The sequence below is a fragment of the Empidonax traillii genome, unplaced genomic scaffold, assembly GCF_003031625.1.
Source record: "Empidonax traillii isolate 1590-97213 ecotype Southwest subspecies unplaced genomic scaffold, ASM303162v1 scaffold71:size1317347, whole genome shotgun sequence".
Classification (NCBI taxonomy): domain Eukaryota; kingdom Metazoa; phylum Chordata; class Aves; order Passeriformes; family Tyrannidae; genus Empidonax; species Empidonax traillii.
In genome coordinates this window covers 617,055-632,354 of record NW_020955264.1, presented here as the reverse complement: position 1 = coordinate 632,354, position 15,300 = coordinate 617,055, and the positions used below count along the sequence as shown (strand labels likewise).

At 36.1% G+C, this 15,300-nt stretch overlaps 1 protein-coding gene across 1 annotated transcript in view; it reads left to right on the top strand.

Annotated features, from left to right (window-relative positions):
* LRMDA (leucine rich melanocyte differentiation associated) overlaps nt 1-15,300 on the top strand; it is a 645,000-nt gene that overhangs the window by 340,280 nt on the left and 289,420 nt on the right. Inside the window, exon 3 of the mRNA XM_027880518.1 lies at nt 13,321-13,447. Coding sequence (XP_027736319.1) covers nt 13,321-13,447 — 127 coding nt within the window. The remainder of the gene's footprint in view (nt 1-13,320; nt 13,448-15,300) is intronic.

The following is a 15,300-nucleotide window of genomic DNA, read 5'->3' as shown; positions in this document are numbered from 1 at the left end:
GCATGTTGTGGAGAAGCTTTTCTTGAATCTCACTCTAGGGTATGGAGAAACAATTGCTCTGAGACCTGAGCCTCCTTCCAGAGCAGTGTAGGGGAGTAACACTAGCTTATTTTTGTGAGGGGTGGCTCTTTCCTGTCAAATTGCTCCAGCATGGGCCATGGCAGGTGACTGTCCCTGTGAAGCTGCTCAGAAGGACCCAAGGTGGTTATCTGTTTCTCCAGGAGATGTTGGGGCTGTCCCTTTATTTTAACATGATCCTGAGATTTTTTTGTATTGCTGTCTGATGTGAAGAACATTTGAGTATATATAGGCACAGTGACCAACTAAGAGTGTATTGATATGATCTGTGTTTTCGTAGTTGTTCATTATCATCACCCCTAGCCTATCAAATTCACAATTGTGTATCTTTTGAAGGTGAGATTTCTCCTGGACTGTAATTTTCAATCAGATTTTAGACAGTCTTATCAATTTTAGGAACTGAAGGCGAGAGATGGTGGGAGGGAAACCAATACTAAAACAGCCTGCCATAGAGTCTATAGTCCATCCTCTTGGACTGTAGGTTGTTAGCTGCTCTCTTTACCTACTGGTGTTTTGTATGGTTCAGTTTTAAAAATATATATAATATGTATAAATAAATATATAAATAATATAAAATGTAAAGTGTAGAAATTGAGGATTCTGACAGGAGAACACTATCCAGCATTTTTTTATGTGTATTTCCTTCTTTTTTTTTTTTTTTTTCTTTTCCATGATGTATGAATTGAAAGAAATGTATTTGTTGTCCATCATGTATGTTTCTGGGAAATTTTACTGACTTGCATTTTAATATGATAATCTTTATAATCGCAGAGTCTGCATTTTAAAGTTTTGTTTTTGAGCAAATGCTTTTCATTATTAAACATTCTGTGCTTCCAGAGTGTTCATATCTTGTGCTTCCATGTGTTAATATCACTTGTTATTTTCCATACTATGAACAATGGTAAAAATAAACAAAAGAAACCCCGAAATGAACATGGAAGTAAACTAATAACTTTGTTTTGGCCATACATTCATTGTTTACTTATGCAAGCAGTTACTTATGTAAACAATTTTAATGCATGTTGCAAGACTTTAATTGAAACATAACCCCTCCCCATCACCCAATTTGACTACATATTTTGAATGAACAGATTATATGAAAGCATTATCCAAAATCAAAAGAATATAAAGATATGCTTATCTCTGAATTTGAACTCACATACTCACTCAGATCTTTGCACGATTACCATAAGGTCCAGTAACACAAAAAAGTTGTTCAAACAATTAGTCCTGAGCAGTTATCATGCAATAGTGTTTGACTGAGTGCAGTGTGTTGTAACGATTACCAAAAGTCATGGGGTGTTTCCTTGCTTTCTGCTCTTTGCAAGGGTGATTTATGAGTTTACAAGTTCCTTCCCAAATTCTATAATTGCCCTGACAGTTTCCCAGATGGACTATATCCAAGTTGGTATAAAACAGTACTCGTTGCAGCTGGACCTTTTAATTCATCTTGGGTTAGGTATAGGACTTCTTTTTGTCTCTATTTAAACTCTTTTTTTTTTACCTCTCAAGAAACACTGTGCCATTGTAATTGGTCCTACATTCCCTTCAAACACCACATATGCCTGAAAGCAAAACAAAGCTCTATTTAGTAAGACTTAACTGAAAACTTTTAGTTTAATGAATGGAAACAAGGACAAATACAGAACTCCATCTTTGCATATACTTAGCAAGTCAACTTTCCTCTTGCTGAATCCATCTTCTCTAGGATTCCTGGCATGAATTCTGGCAGGTACCCTTTCAGGTCCAGGTATCTCAGCAATCCACCTTCTCAGTCCCACCATCAGTTCTGATTTAGTGCTGCCAGAAACCTGAAACTTTGGTGATCATATTTGGAGACTGTTGGTAATTCTCTGTTTTGTATCAACCGAGTGGCTCCTCCTTGCCCTGAACACAACTGTTTGTTCTTTCTCCCTGGCAGTGCCAGACTGGCCAGTTACATCCCACTCCAGCTGGGCTTGTCCTGCTCTATGGCATTCATACCTTCTTGCTAAGTGTTATACAAGATACGTACACACACTTCACAAATGATCCCTGTTATGCCTCTAGCTTAGGAAGAGATGCAACAGGATATAATGTTAATACTGATGACAGACCCAGTAACACAGTTACTTTGTTTAAACAAGGCCATAAAAAAGTGTTTCCCCTCTTACAACTTTTCTGCTGTTGCAGACTTCCAGTTGCATAATGTACAACTCACTGGAGATTGTGCAGACATAAGCAAAAGAAAAAGCTGTATACTTGTGCTTTAGAGTAAAGCACATCCATGTGGAAGATATGCTGCCTAGCAGTTAGGTAGACTCCTTGAAAGGATACTAGTTATTCTTATTTGAATCAGTCATGAGTAGACCTTGTATGTTTTTATGCTAAGTTTTATAGGTCTAATAATCTGTTTACCAGCTTTTGGGACTTAAGAATGTGTTATAGGAAGGAAATCTGTTACAAATAATGGTTTGAGTACAAAAGAAATGTAGAGTAAAGGTGAAAATTTGCCTTGCACTTGGAGATCATTAAAAGATTTTCAAAGTATACACCAAAAGTTAAATTTCATAAATTGTTACCAAAGCACCTAAGGTTATCTTTTTAAGGCACCTAAGGACTTGAGCATTAAGGACACTGATGAGCAAAATGTTCAGAAAGAGGATATTAAAAGTCGTATTGTGATTAAAATAAATATTGAAGGATAACCTAGATCCTTGCTTCAGAAACATAAAGGTGTAAATTATTCTTGAACAAATTTTTTAAACATGTAACAAATGAGAAGCTTGTGTGAACAATTTTGTTGGTGTAATTGAGAAAACTCTTATTTCAGTGATCAGAAGATATATGACTTTTGGAAGCTCACCAACAGTGGCTTACGTGTTGATTCAGTTACTCATATTTGTTTGAGGAAGTATGCAGTTTAAATAGATCTTATTAAAAAAAATACCCAAACCAACCAAAATGTTAATGCAATGAATCTCACTTCAGTACTTTATTAAATCTATTTAAATATGCATTCGAATACTTCAGAGACTTTAAACTGAATGTTTAAAAAGAGATGAATGCAGTGACCACTAAATTTTAATTGTCTCTAATCTCTTGCTACCATGACAATAAAAATAAAAACTTTTTAGAGGAATATTCTATGTAATGCATTATTTGCTAGGAATATTGTTAATCAGCAAATCCATGTAAGCAGGAACATACATTTTCTGCTTTTCCATAATTTTAATATGTAAGCTGTATGCTTCCAATAACCTTTGTGTTCTTCTTATCGGCATTTAACAGCATTAAGAAATCTTCCTTAATGTTATTGAAAGTGGAAATATCTTTGTCTTCTTCTTCCCCTTTCTCAACAAATTTAATGAAAAATTTAAAAATTTGAAATTAATCTACTCTATCTTATTTTGCTATGCAGTTCTGAAGCATTCTGATCAGGCTGGACAAGCTTTAGGGAGAGACACATCAAATATAGGCAGACAGCTCCTGTGTCTGGTAACAAAGAGTAAGGAGGTCAAAACTATCCCAACAGGCCTGAGCAGGTCAGTCAGAGGCAAATGTTGGAAATAAAATTTGGTGGGAGGGGAGTAAGGGGCCTGGGTCAAGTCCTGTTCAAAAAGTCAGCTTTGTCAAAAGCTTCAGTCACATTCTTACCTACAGGCAACCTCTGCTGATCCCAACTCATTAATCGAACTGGAGAGCCGTCTTGACCCTGGCTCCTTCCCTTTGAAGTGTAGTGTCCTCTGCAGCATGAGGAAATAATTTGCTGCCTGATTCAATGAGCCATCAGTAGAGCCAGCAGACCTAATGACATGTGAGAATATTAACCTCCTACCACGAAGAGCTGTGAATCTTGAGAGGCAGTCTATAATTCACCCAGCACTCCTGAGCCTTCCCTTTCTGTCTTATTCTTGCACTCACTTTCTCACTCTCAGGGAGAGAGAGAGAGGAGAGACCCTCTTGTCGTAAAACTTTATTTCCTTCGGTAGTGTGATCCTTACAGAGCTGCTTGATAATGAGTTACTTTCCTTTTGCAGTTGGATAAAATTTATACTGAAAACTACATGTCTGTCTTGCATACAGTAATTTCTGTTTAAATTATGACATAGGCTACATAACTGACATCAAGAGGGTGGTAATTTGAATATTTACCCAGGTAGACTATTTTATATTTCCTTATTTATTTTTCATCGTCAAAGGAAAAAGGTAAAAGGAAGAAAACAAACATGCATAACAACGATGTTATTCTGTATAATGTATGTTTCCCAGCTGCCGTCAATCAAAAGGATCTTTCTGCAGTTCTTTTTTTTTTTTTTTTTAATGTATCCAAAGAGTAAAACATTTCTGCCTGGCCAAGTACTGTGTGTTATATGCACATGCAAGGGTGTGTTCTCACCCTTTGATTCTTAACAAAGAAATAGATTGTTGGTCTAATCCCACTGCTTTAAAAGTCAGGGCTGGTTTTTCTCTTGTTGATTCCTTTGGCATTTTCAGTCATAGATTCAGGTCTCAGTGTCTGGTAAACTTCAGAAAGTGAGCCACTGTTATTCACATGGCTAAATAATGAGAAAGGAAAAGCAAAAATGCCTCTATGTGTATGTACTACTCACCATGAAAATGGTGGTTATTACCAGACTTTACACTGTTAGATAACCATACACAGTAAAATACTGTGAGAGAGTTTTTTTTCATTTTTGATGTCTTGTCAAAGTGCTGATTAGTGCTGGATGAGGTCAGAATTTAGAGGTTATGGGTATAGATGGGGAACACTATCCATCATAGTAAATCTCAGACCAGAAGGACTACTGCTGGCATATTAATTTTGTCTGTGCTAGAAAGGGTTTGGGTCTTTTTGCTGTAACTGTACTGGCAAATTCCTCATCTTTGGTGGAAACATAGTTTGCAGAAGCTAGTAAAGTTATAGCAAGTGTAAATACTTATAATGGTAAGAAAATATTTCTCCACTGACAGTGAAAGTTAGCAATACAATTGTGAGCCAAGGCCTTTCTGTTGGAAATTGAGCATGAATTCTCTTTTATTAGCATCAGAGCGTTATTTTGATTCTGAGTGTTTGTTGGTAAAAACTGTTGGTGTATTGTATGGATCTGGGCACAGGCTAAGATACCATGCAGAAGTGATAAAGGAGGGTAGGGAGACAGAGGAGGGTATGTAGCTGAAGGAAATAATAAATAAATGGGAGTCATATGCTATTTAACAGGTACTACAGTGTCTGTGGTATGCACCTATGTAGATCCCTGTCATTTTAAGTTGTTCTAAAGATATTTTTTAACATCAAGGGATTCAGTGTTATGTCCATTAACAATTCTCTGCTATCATGCTAGAGCAGTCTATTAGTCGTTCTCACCTCTTATAGCTGGTCACAAAGGCCAGTCCCCTTGCTTCTCTCTGCTTCATCTTTTTTATTAAGTTTATTAAAACTAGTCAGATTATACTTTCTTATGGCACAGGCTGTGCTTGGTCCATTCATTATGGTTTCTTATCTTGGCAGGCAATCTGAATTGAACGGCAGCTAGTCCATTATGCACATATGAAGCCCATCACTCCTCCAGCAATGGCCAATTCATCAAACATTTATCTTTTGCCCTCTGAGCAGTGCGTCAATTTGCTTGTCAATCCTCAGCCTTGGTTGTTGTGGAAGATGGGAGAAAAATTACTTTTCTTTTCCCCCTTCTCACTGAACTCTGGTAGTCGAAATGGGCTTTACCCTACTCACTCTACCAGCTTGTTAGCCCCCCGCTTCTCTGTGCAAAAAGGGGAGGGGTCAGGTTACTATCTGAATTGCAGAGTGACAGATTGATCCAAGATACAGTAAAGCTTTCATTGTGGTACTGCCTTTGCACTTGAATTTGCTCGTATTTCCATTATAATACTGGTTTTTAGGCAGTTTGTAAATAGGTTCTTCACTTGGCACATGGACCTGAGAGGAGCTTTTAAGAATAAATACACTGTGGGGTTTTAGCTCTTTGTGTGTTGTTTGTTTGTGTGCTTTTCTTTTTTTTTTTTTTTAACAGGAAGGTTTATGTTTTGTGAACCTGGCATGTTCCTTTTCTATTTCTAACCAGTAATATTTAATTAATTGAATTCTTTCAAGTTCAGGAAATAGCAGTTTGGTTGTGTGGGGGGTTTTTTTGTTTGGTTGGTTGGGTTTTTTTTTTTTTTTTTTTTTTTTTTTTTTTTTTTTTTTTTTTTTTTTTTTTTTTTTTTTTTTTTGGTTTTGGTTTTTTTTTATTTGTTTGGCTTGGGTTTTTTCCTTTTTTTTTATGCTGTTTGTTTTATTAGGATGGAATTCCATGTTAAGATTGGGGAAAAAGGCAAATAAAGCAAGAGATTTGCATCCAAGTTTTTCTCTTAAGCCGCTAACCTTATTGTTCTTCATCATTCACTTTCAAGAAATTTTAGCAGAAGCATGTTAAAATCCATACTTAGAAATATTAGGGAAGTGATGCATCCACTGAACTACTGGAGGTGTTTTTTCCAGAAATCCCTTTGATAAACTATGAATGCATACAGTCACTTGCTCTCTGCTTGATAATTCTTAACACTGTTTTGCAGACTGTATTTTATTATATGGTACTTGTTCCATGAAATTTTGTATTATTTTAAAATATTTTATATGGCTTACATGAAAACTGCCTTGCCACAGGCTATAGTACACTGATTATAATTTTATTTAAATTTAAACAAGATTGTAACAGTAATATCATATAAAATCTTGGCATGTTTAATCCTAAAGATGTAATATAAAAACTTGAGCAAAAAGAAGCCTAATGTGAAGGATAAAGTATGAGCTGTATTAATGGGATCTTCTCTTGAGCAGAGTTGTATTAAATATACATAGTGATATCTGAGACTTTAAGAGGCTCATTAGAAAAGAAATTGAACCTATCACAGTCAGTGTGGTTGCAAAATTATCTTTGTTTGGTTGTTTGTTTTATTTCTCTGTATTTGTTTTGTTTTTTGGTATTTTTTTGTTGTTTGTGGGTTTTGTTAGTAGAGTCTGGGTAGGAAAGAATGGTGCTTGAATGACTGAATGGTTGACTGTAATTTGTTTTTGTGAGCTACTGAAAGCTGTAATGGGGATATGTAATTTATTTCACCAGCTAAATAATCCACCCCTATGGGAGACAGCTCTAAACCGTTTTTTTTTACCTTAATGTTGCAGATTCTTCTGTAATTTTGGACAAGATTTTGGACAAATAGGTTGTGTTCATCCCTCCTAAATATATGTGCTTCACTAAGCCTCACCTGAAGGACTGATTCACCTTCTGGAAGTGCCCATCTTTTCTTACTGCCTGTAAGGAGTTATGAGTAACTGGGCGTCTGTATATGGATGAGATAAATCTGCATTGTAGCTTTTCAGATAATGTCATTTCAGGGATGGCAAAATCACTCTCTCAAGAAATTCTACATTTCTGTTTTATAATTGGTAGTAATGAGTCTGAAATGCTGTGAACTTGACTTTTAGAATTCAAAAGGCTCGTCTCTTTTTATCTATCTGTTTATTGACTCTATTTTTGCTTGCGTTTCTTTGAGGTTTTGGGGTAGAAGGTAGCTTGAAAGGGTTGAGAAGTTTGGGCTTTTTTTAAGCAATTGAATTTGTTGTGTAAGACTCAGAACAAGATTATTAAAAAGCAGAAGAAGATTCTGAGTTTTCATGAATCTCCACCATTTTAATGGTCTTACATAGCTCTAGTTTAAGATTGTTGTGCAAGATGTTTTCACCCCAATCTTTATTGGTAATATGATGTCCCGTATAGTTTTGTGTGCTTTGTGTATAAGAAAAGGGGAAACCCAAGGGATGTATATTTATTTTATTGTATGTCTGGAAGTTAAGTATTATGTGAAAAGATTCAGAAACTACTTGTAGATCCAGTTCATAACTGAAATTTAATCTTTTCTTATGGAGATTTCTTTTTCATAGGTTTTCATTTTCTCTTTTGCTGGCCATATTCATAGCCTTGCCTCAAGTTTTATTCAAAAAACTGCTTACAGATATTTTGTCTGCTAACAGAAAGATAGAAATGTACTGACTGAAATAAGGCAAAATGCTACCTCTAGATAGCCTGCAAAATACTAACATTCCCTCTGATACTAGACAAAACAAAGCATTTCTTGTTTTCAAAACACTGACAAGGTTGTTATTCGCTGAACAGAATTTCATGATTCATGTTTTATGACTTGTCTACTCTAACTTGGACCCTGACCCACACTAGAAATTTTGAGCGTTCTTCACTTTCACTGGGCTGCTTTTTTTCCTCGTGTTCTACCTTGGTCCAGAAGTCATGTCAGATCTGTCCATTAAATACTTCATTCTGTTTTCTTTCTGAATCTATTATCATGCAGAAAACTGTGAATAAGTCCTAAGTAAGACTGGGGATTAGGGAAAAGTATTAATTTTTGAATGCTGTGGAGATTATTTTTTGATGCTTTACTTGTACTTTGATTTATATATATATAAATATAACATATTATCTTTGTTTTGTTGTGGTGAGGTTAAGTCAAAGAACTAGAAGTCAAGAGTTCTGGGTGTTATTTCTTGTCTCTTAGAAAATTGCTGGAGGTCACCTTCCGTTACTCACTTAACCTCTCCCTGCTTTACTACAAAATGGAATTTTAAGCTCAGCAGGTTTTTGAAAAGTAATTCCTTAATGTTTAAAAAAATGCTTTGTGCTTCTTGGCAGGCAGGTGCTGGAGAAATAGAATTTGCATTTCTATTTAAATACTGAAATTATCTAGTACAAGGGTTCTCATGTTGATTCTGCTCTCCTGTAATCTGTTAAAATATTAAAGGCAAGAAAAAAAGCATTTTTTAAAGCTCTTGTTTTGTAACAGCTCCATCTTTAACTTCTGCTAATGGCTATCTCATCTCAACAAAGTGCAAATCAATTTCAAGGCTAAACCCAAACTCTCTCATTTACATATTGTTAACTGCTCTCTCTTTTCCTGTTAAACAGGAGGAAAAAGTCAATTAGATATGAGGCAGCTGTCTTATTAATAGAGGGGTGGGATAAAATGTGAGGAATACTTCTTTTTTAGCATATGCTTTTAAACAGCTTGTTCTTCTGGACAAGGACAACTGCAGAGTACCAAGCTTTGTCTATTACGTGAGAGAGTTCTGCTTTTTTTCATTTATAAAATATCATATTTTCACTGTCAAATATTACCAAAATGAAGACTTGCTTTTTACTTGCATTGTAACCAAATCCCTGTCAGGTCAGAGGGACGACATGAAATAGTGTAGTTGACAATTACCATGCATACACATAAAAAAAAAAAAAATCTCTATCATGACATTCCTTTATGATTAAAACTTTTTACAAACCATGAATGAATTATGGAAAAGAAAGCTGGAAGAAATCATACTGATTAGCCAAAGAACTTGGATAAAATGACATTTCTGAGACCTTTATATTCTAAAGGATTATTTACTGTCTGCTTATAGAACATCTTAAGTCGTTTTGCAGAGGGAGTCAGTTTCCTGTTTAACGCAGTGTTTTTGTAAGCTAATGAGGGCAAAGCGTGAGCCATAGGCAATGATGCTGTGATATTAGCTGTGACGGGGAGCTTGATCATAATTATCTTAACGAGGATAGGGTTAATTACAGTGGAAACCTAAAGTTTTTTCTGTTTGAATGAGGCGGCACTGAATACGTTGTGATGTTTTGTCGGTTTGATGTGACTTTGAAAATTGCAATGGAAATCTCTTGGCAGCACTTGCTCTCCTCTGGGAGCAAAGTGTGAGCCCTGCAATGAGGTAACTGAGACGGTACCTGTGGGTGAGATAATGGGCAGCTTTCATGACGTTAGAGCTGGGACAAATAGCCCTACAATCCACCTTAGTGACGTTTATTGGCCTTTTTAAAGTAGGGGAAACAACTACTTGTCACTGGCCCTTCAGTGCTGGTTGTATTGTTGTGGTAAGATTGTGCATTTATTTTAATATACTAATATAGAGAGACATTGTTTTTTATGCTGTGAACTATGAGAAAAAAAGCTCAGCTGTTTTCAGCTTATTTTAGACTGGTTCTCTTTCTTAGGGGATATTCCTCTTTTAATACTCCTCTCTTAGGTTGTTTGTGTCCTTCTTCCTATGCTGTGTATATACACATTCCTCTCCTGTTTTGTAATGGACTCATAAGGAAATACTTGGAGTACATTAATATTACTCTCATCTTCATTAAAAATGAAAATGACAGTATTTTGTGCTGATTTCTATCTCAGCTTCTAAAAAATGTTTTCTATATATGAATTCCCCATTGCAATCCTTTCTTAAACTCCACCTGCAGATGGGAAATTGAGACTCATAGAAGTTATGGGACTTGCTGAAGTTTGTATGATAAATCTATTGTGTGGATTGTACTTAAAACTTTTACATTCTGGAGTACAACTGCTGGGCAGTATTTTATTATATATTATGATGGTTGATGATGCCTAGAATTTAGTAGCAATCACTGAATGATAGCAAACACTTTTATTTCCTTTTTTGTTTCTTTGCCATATCTTTTTTTTTTCCCCTTTTTTCTTTTTTTTCCTATTTTTTTCTTCTTGATAAGATGAAACAGAAAGAGTTTAATGAATGGCAAAATAACATATATCTGTACATTTTTATTAAGGGCTACACCCTCCCTCTGTACTGTGACAACCCCTCCCATCTGCTTGGACTCTGAATTTAGGTGATTAAATCACCAAGTGCACACTGCTCTGATGACATGAAAACAGCAATTATAAGCAACCCCCTGTGTAACATGGCTCCTTTTTAACTGAGCAGCTAATAACATTACATGGCAAAAATTATCAAAACCAGACAGGTGTAAGGAGATTTGCGCACACTTTTCTCTGCCTATCTATGAAACTAGTACCCTTGTGTTCAGCCCAGGGTTGTGAAAGAAAGGCTGTTTCAATAGGCAACTCCCTCTAGTGTTTCAAGGCCTTTTGTCCTACTTCATGGCTTGTCATTTTGTTTTATGCCTCCCCTGCAGCAGTTTTGGAAGTGTGCTTTCTTCTCCTTGCCAGTTGCCAACCATTTGCTGATTCTCATGATAAGAGTATTATATTTGCATAACATAACTCAGGAACAATGTGTATTTTGATGCTGACACTGACCAGAGCCCAAGCAGTGTTTTTTCACAAAGGACCTATTAACATCCCATAAGGCTCTGTGGTGCTGACAAGGAGGTGGCCTTCTCTGAACTCTTTTGGCAAGTCAAAGTCATACATTGAAAAGTGAGGTTTGGAAATAATCCACTATTTATATAATAAAGAGTATTTGAGGGGAATTTGCTAAACTAGGTTTGTCAAACTGAAATGAAAACTCATAACAGCTTGATAAACTCACTGCTACTTCCTCTGGGTTATTTTGCCTTTTAAAGGTACTTGGGGAAAAACACTGTCTGAGATGTTTGCTGATTTCTCCTCTGATCTGGAATTTGGCAAAACCAAGTCTGTTGCAACCTTTTGCTGAAATAGCTAGCTCAGTGCAGCATGCTAGCACAGCTCTTAATGGAGTAGAGTTTATGTAGGCTAAATAGAGTTTTTTTCCAAAATTGCTTGTTAAAGGCAAGTGCAAAAAAATGTGACTCTTACTGTGGTGATTGTTTCAGTATAATGTTTATAATAGAGACTTTATTTTTTCAGAAATTGTAGTCTCAAGGCGTTGTAACAAAATAGATAGGGTATAGGCATGGCAAATTTTCTTCAGGTCTGACTGCCCTGCATCAAAATGCCATTAGTAATAGCTGTACCTCCCTTTCAAGTCAAGAGCCTGTGAGCACTTTGGAGTCCTTGGACTGAAATAACACTGCTTCAGTGTTGTGCGAATGTTACTTGAATATTCATAGTTTAGTGTACAGTACCCAGTGTAAAGGTCACAGACTTGATTTCTTTCTGTTCCTTAAGCCCTCTAAATGTGATCTCTAAGTGGTCAGTAAGTTGTATCTACAAAAGAGGAATCCGGTTGTTGTTGTACAGATGAGCGTTAAATTGTCTAATTTGAAACCTGTATACTTTCCAATAATTGTGGTTTTCTCCAGAAGTAGGGTCTGTAGAACATTCTAGCAGAGACACTGGCTGTATTTTTATCTTTGCCAAAAACTAGGGAGAGGGTGAGGAAACCCCCTCAGTATAAATGTCATTGGAAACTGAATAAATTGGATAGACTACATCTCCCTTATTCATCACATTTTAAAAAACAGCCAGGAGATACAGTGATGATCTTCCCACTGGTAGGCATAGTAGATCAGCTGTCAAGTCATGCAATCTCAGCATATCTTTAGGTGTCTGGTAGGTGAATGAGCTGTGAATGCATGTCTGTGCGAATGCTTTGTATATCCTGTGTCTTAGTTGATTAATGTGTGGTTTTGGTGTTTTTTTTTTTTTTTACTGTTGGAATGTGCAAGCATTAAGAATCAGACTTGGAATAGGTGTCTTAATAAGGTACTGAAATATTCTTTTTTAGTTTTTTTTTCTTGTACTTTGCTATCGGAGGAATGAATACCACCAGAATGTTGTTTATTTACAAGTCATCATCTTCACTGCCGTGTTGTCAAATGCTCCTTTTTAAAGCTGCTCTCTGCAGTCTGACCTGTGGCTTGACAGTGGGATAGTAAGTTCTGAGAAAAAAATAAATTGCCTTTTCTCTCTAGAGTAATTTTAGATTTTATTTTGTAGAGAACATTTTAGTTTGTTTGCAGGGACTCAAAAAGCTAATTAAGTGGTTAATAAAAAGGGATAAAAAAAAACCCTCTTCTACATTTCCTATTATTGCACGTAAGGTAACTGCTAAGAAATGATTCTTGAAGTTGTATTTATTATTGTTAGCAGGGTATGATATTTCTTGGCAGAAATGATGGATGACAACTTAAATTTGTGTCCAGAGAATGAAGGTGAACTGTGACAGAGTTATTTATCTTGGGAATGGAGGTTAGGGTCAGGCGAGGCTGGGTGCCTGAAGGCACAAGACATTGACAAATTCATCCTGCAGGCCCCATATCTGAAGCCTTTTGTTTTGGATCCTGGCTACTCACTAAGTGACCCGCATCCTTCATCCTGCCAACATGTGAAGGATGTGTTGCAGTGCCAGCACTCCCCTTGCCACTAATGCTTGTCATTCACTCTTCTGACAGGCCCAAACCAAAACTATTCCCACTCCTGAAAGGGAAGGTTAAAATATTTATTTCAGCTCATAATGGCCTCCCTGATTTAGGGGAGTATCATTTTTCCTGTTGCCTTTGTCGTTTGCAGGTCACTAGAAGGACTGAAAACATTCAGTTACTTGGAAGAGCTGATCCTGGACAACAATCTACTTGGAAATGACCTCCTGTTACCCAGGTTACCCCACCTCCATACCTTAACGCTCAACAAGAACCAAATATCCTTTCAAAGAAATACCTGCAAAATGTCAAATGAGTTTTATGTGTCAGCTAAATTAAAGTATGTGAAATATAGCTCATGTGCAGACAAAGCATTCTCTCGTTTGGCACCTGGAATACTTCATAGTAATTTATTATAGGTCATTCATAAATGAAATGCACCATTATATCTTCCTGTTGCTCCATTTTAGTGAGAGATCTAAGTTATGGCTCTGAAGAAATCTTTCTAACAGATAAAATAGAGAAAGAAAATAATGTCAGTGCTACCAGTGTGCAGCAGTTCCTGTGTTTGCTTGGGGTTCTGTTGCAGGCTGACCTCTAGTGGAATAGAACGTGCAGTGAAATGCTATTAGGTTTTTATACTTTAAATAGCTCTTAAAACATTAAAGTAAAATAAAATTATTTAAAAAAATTTATTACTTTCCCCCATTTTAATGAAAATGTAATACCCACAACTTGATAGCTGCTGTGCAGCTGCAACTCTAAAAGTAAGTCACTCTCTTCTTGGTGTGTCAGTTCTGTATAAATTCATATAAAATACTATCCAAATCAAGGTCTTAATACATTACAGTATTTTGATGTATGGTTCAGTCCAGTTGTAACCAATCAGTCACTTTGCCATATGCCTGAAGTTAGAACCTGTTTCTGTTTATTAAGAGTAAATATTTCAGCATTTGTCTAAGTACTCTGCTCAGTCAGAGCCCCTAGTCTGTAGGCTTATAGATAGTGGTCTGTAAAAGCTAATTATCTGCAAGTTCTGTGGGCATAGACTTGATCATTACTTAATTTTCCCATACTTTGACCCTTCTGGAGATTTGAACATGTGTAATGTAAGATTCTACAAAAGGGAAGGGTGATCAAATTGTGGCTGAAAGACCAACTGAGGCCTGTGGAGTCTTAGAGCACAGACTGTTAAAGCCCTCTTCTTGTAATTGCAGTGTGAGGACAAAGCTGCTCAACTGCAGGCTTTTATTACAGACAATGTAAACAGAGAGCAATTTACCTCCTACTAAAGCAAAATCCTCCTACTGAGGGGAATAAAAATAACTGCAGATTCTACGATTTCTGCACTTATTTTTGACTCTATAAATAAATAAAAATCAGCAGAGTAACTTTTTTTTCTTGGAGCCCTGGAAATTTGCCAAGAGTGTTGAACAGTAACAATCATTACTCACTAGGTATTTGGCAAGATTTATGGTTATTGCAGGATACTGTGGGTTGGATTTAAGTAACTGGTTTTATTGTTTTATTGTTTGGTAGGTACCATAGTAAAATCTGAACTGATGAACAATAAGCAAGAACATTTTTTGTGATACATTGGGTGGTGGTATGTCTGATGAATTATATCTCCTACAAACCATGAAATATAAATTTGGCCATAAGACCAAAAAGCATGTGATTATATTTGTCCTTTGGGGGTATGTCAAGGAGAAATTTTGCACTTGCCAAAAGGAGGGAAGGGGTATTGAATAATAACTTCGTGAACAAAATCAGAGAGAAAAAAATTATCCTGTCAGAAGTAATCTTTAAAGAATTTCTGCTGGTCTCACAGACATACTAAAATAGTATTGTCAAGTGAGTAAGCTCTCAAAATCAATGATAACATGGTAAGAAGGATTTGATCTATCCTGGGATTTTTTTTAATTCAATCTAAAAACTATGAAGTTAGAGCTTTGAGAGTATTAAGCTACCCAGGTTATAGAAATAACGTATGCATTTTGTAGTGTGCTACCAATAATTTAATAGAGGAGTTGCAGGAATACTTGTAAAACATCTAATGTATACAAACTGCCCAGAGAAGAAAAACTAATCACTGTCCATCATTAACATTTTGAGCCCTAGGGAGCAGTGA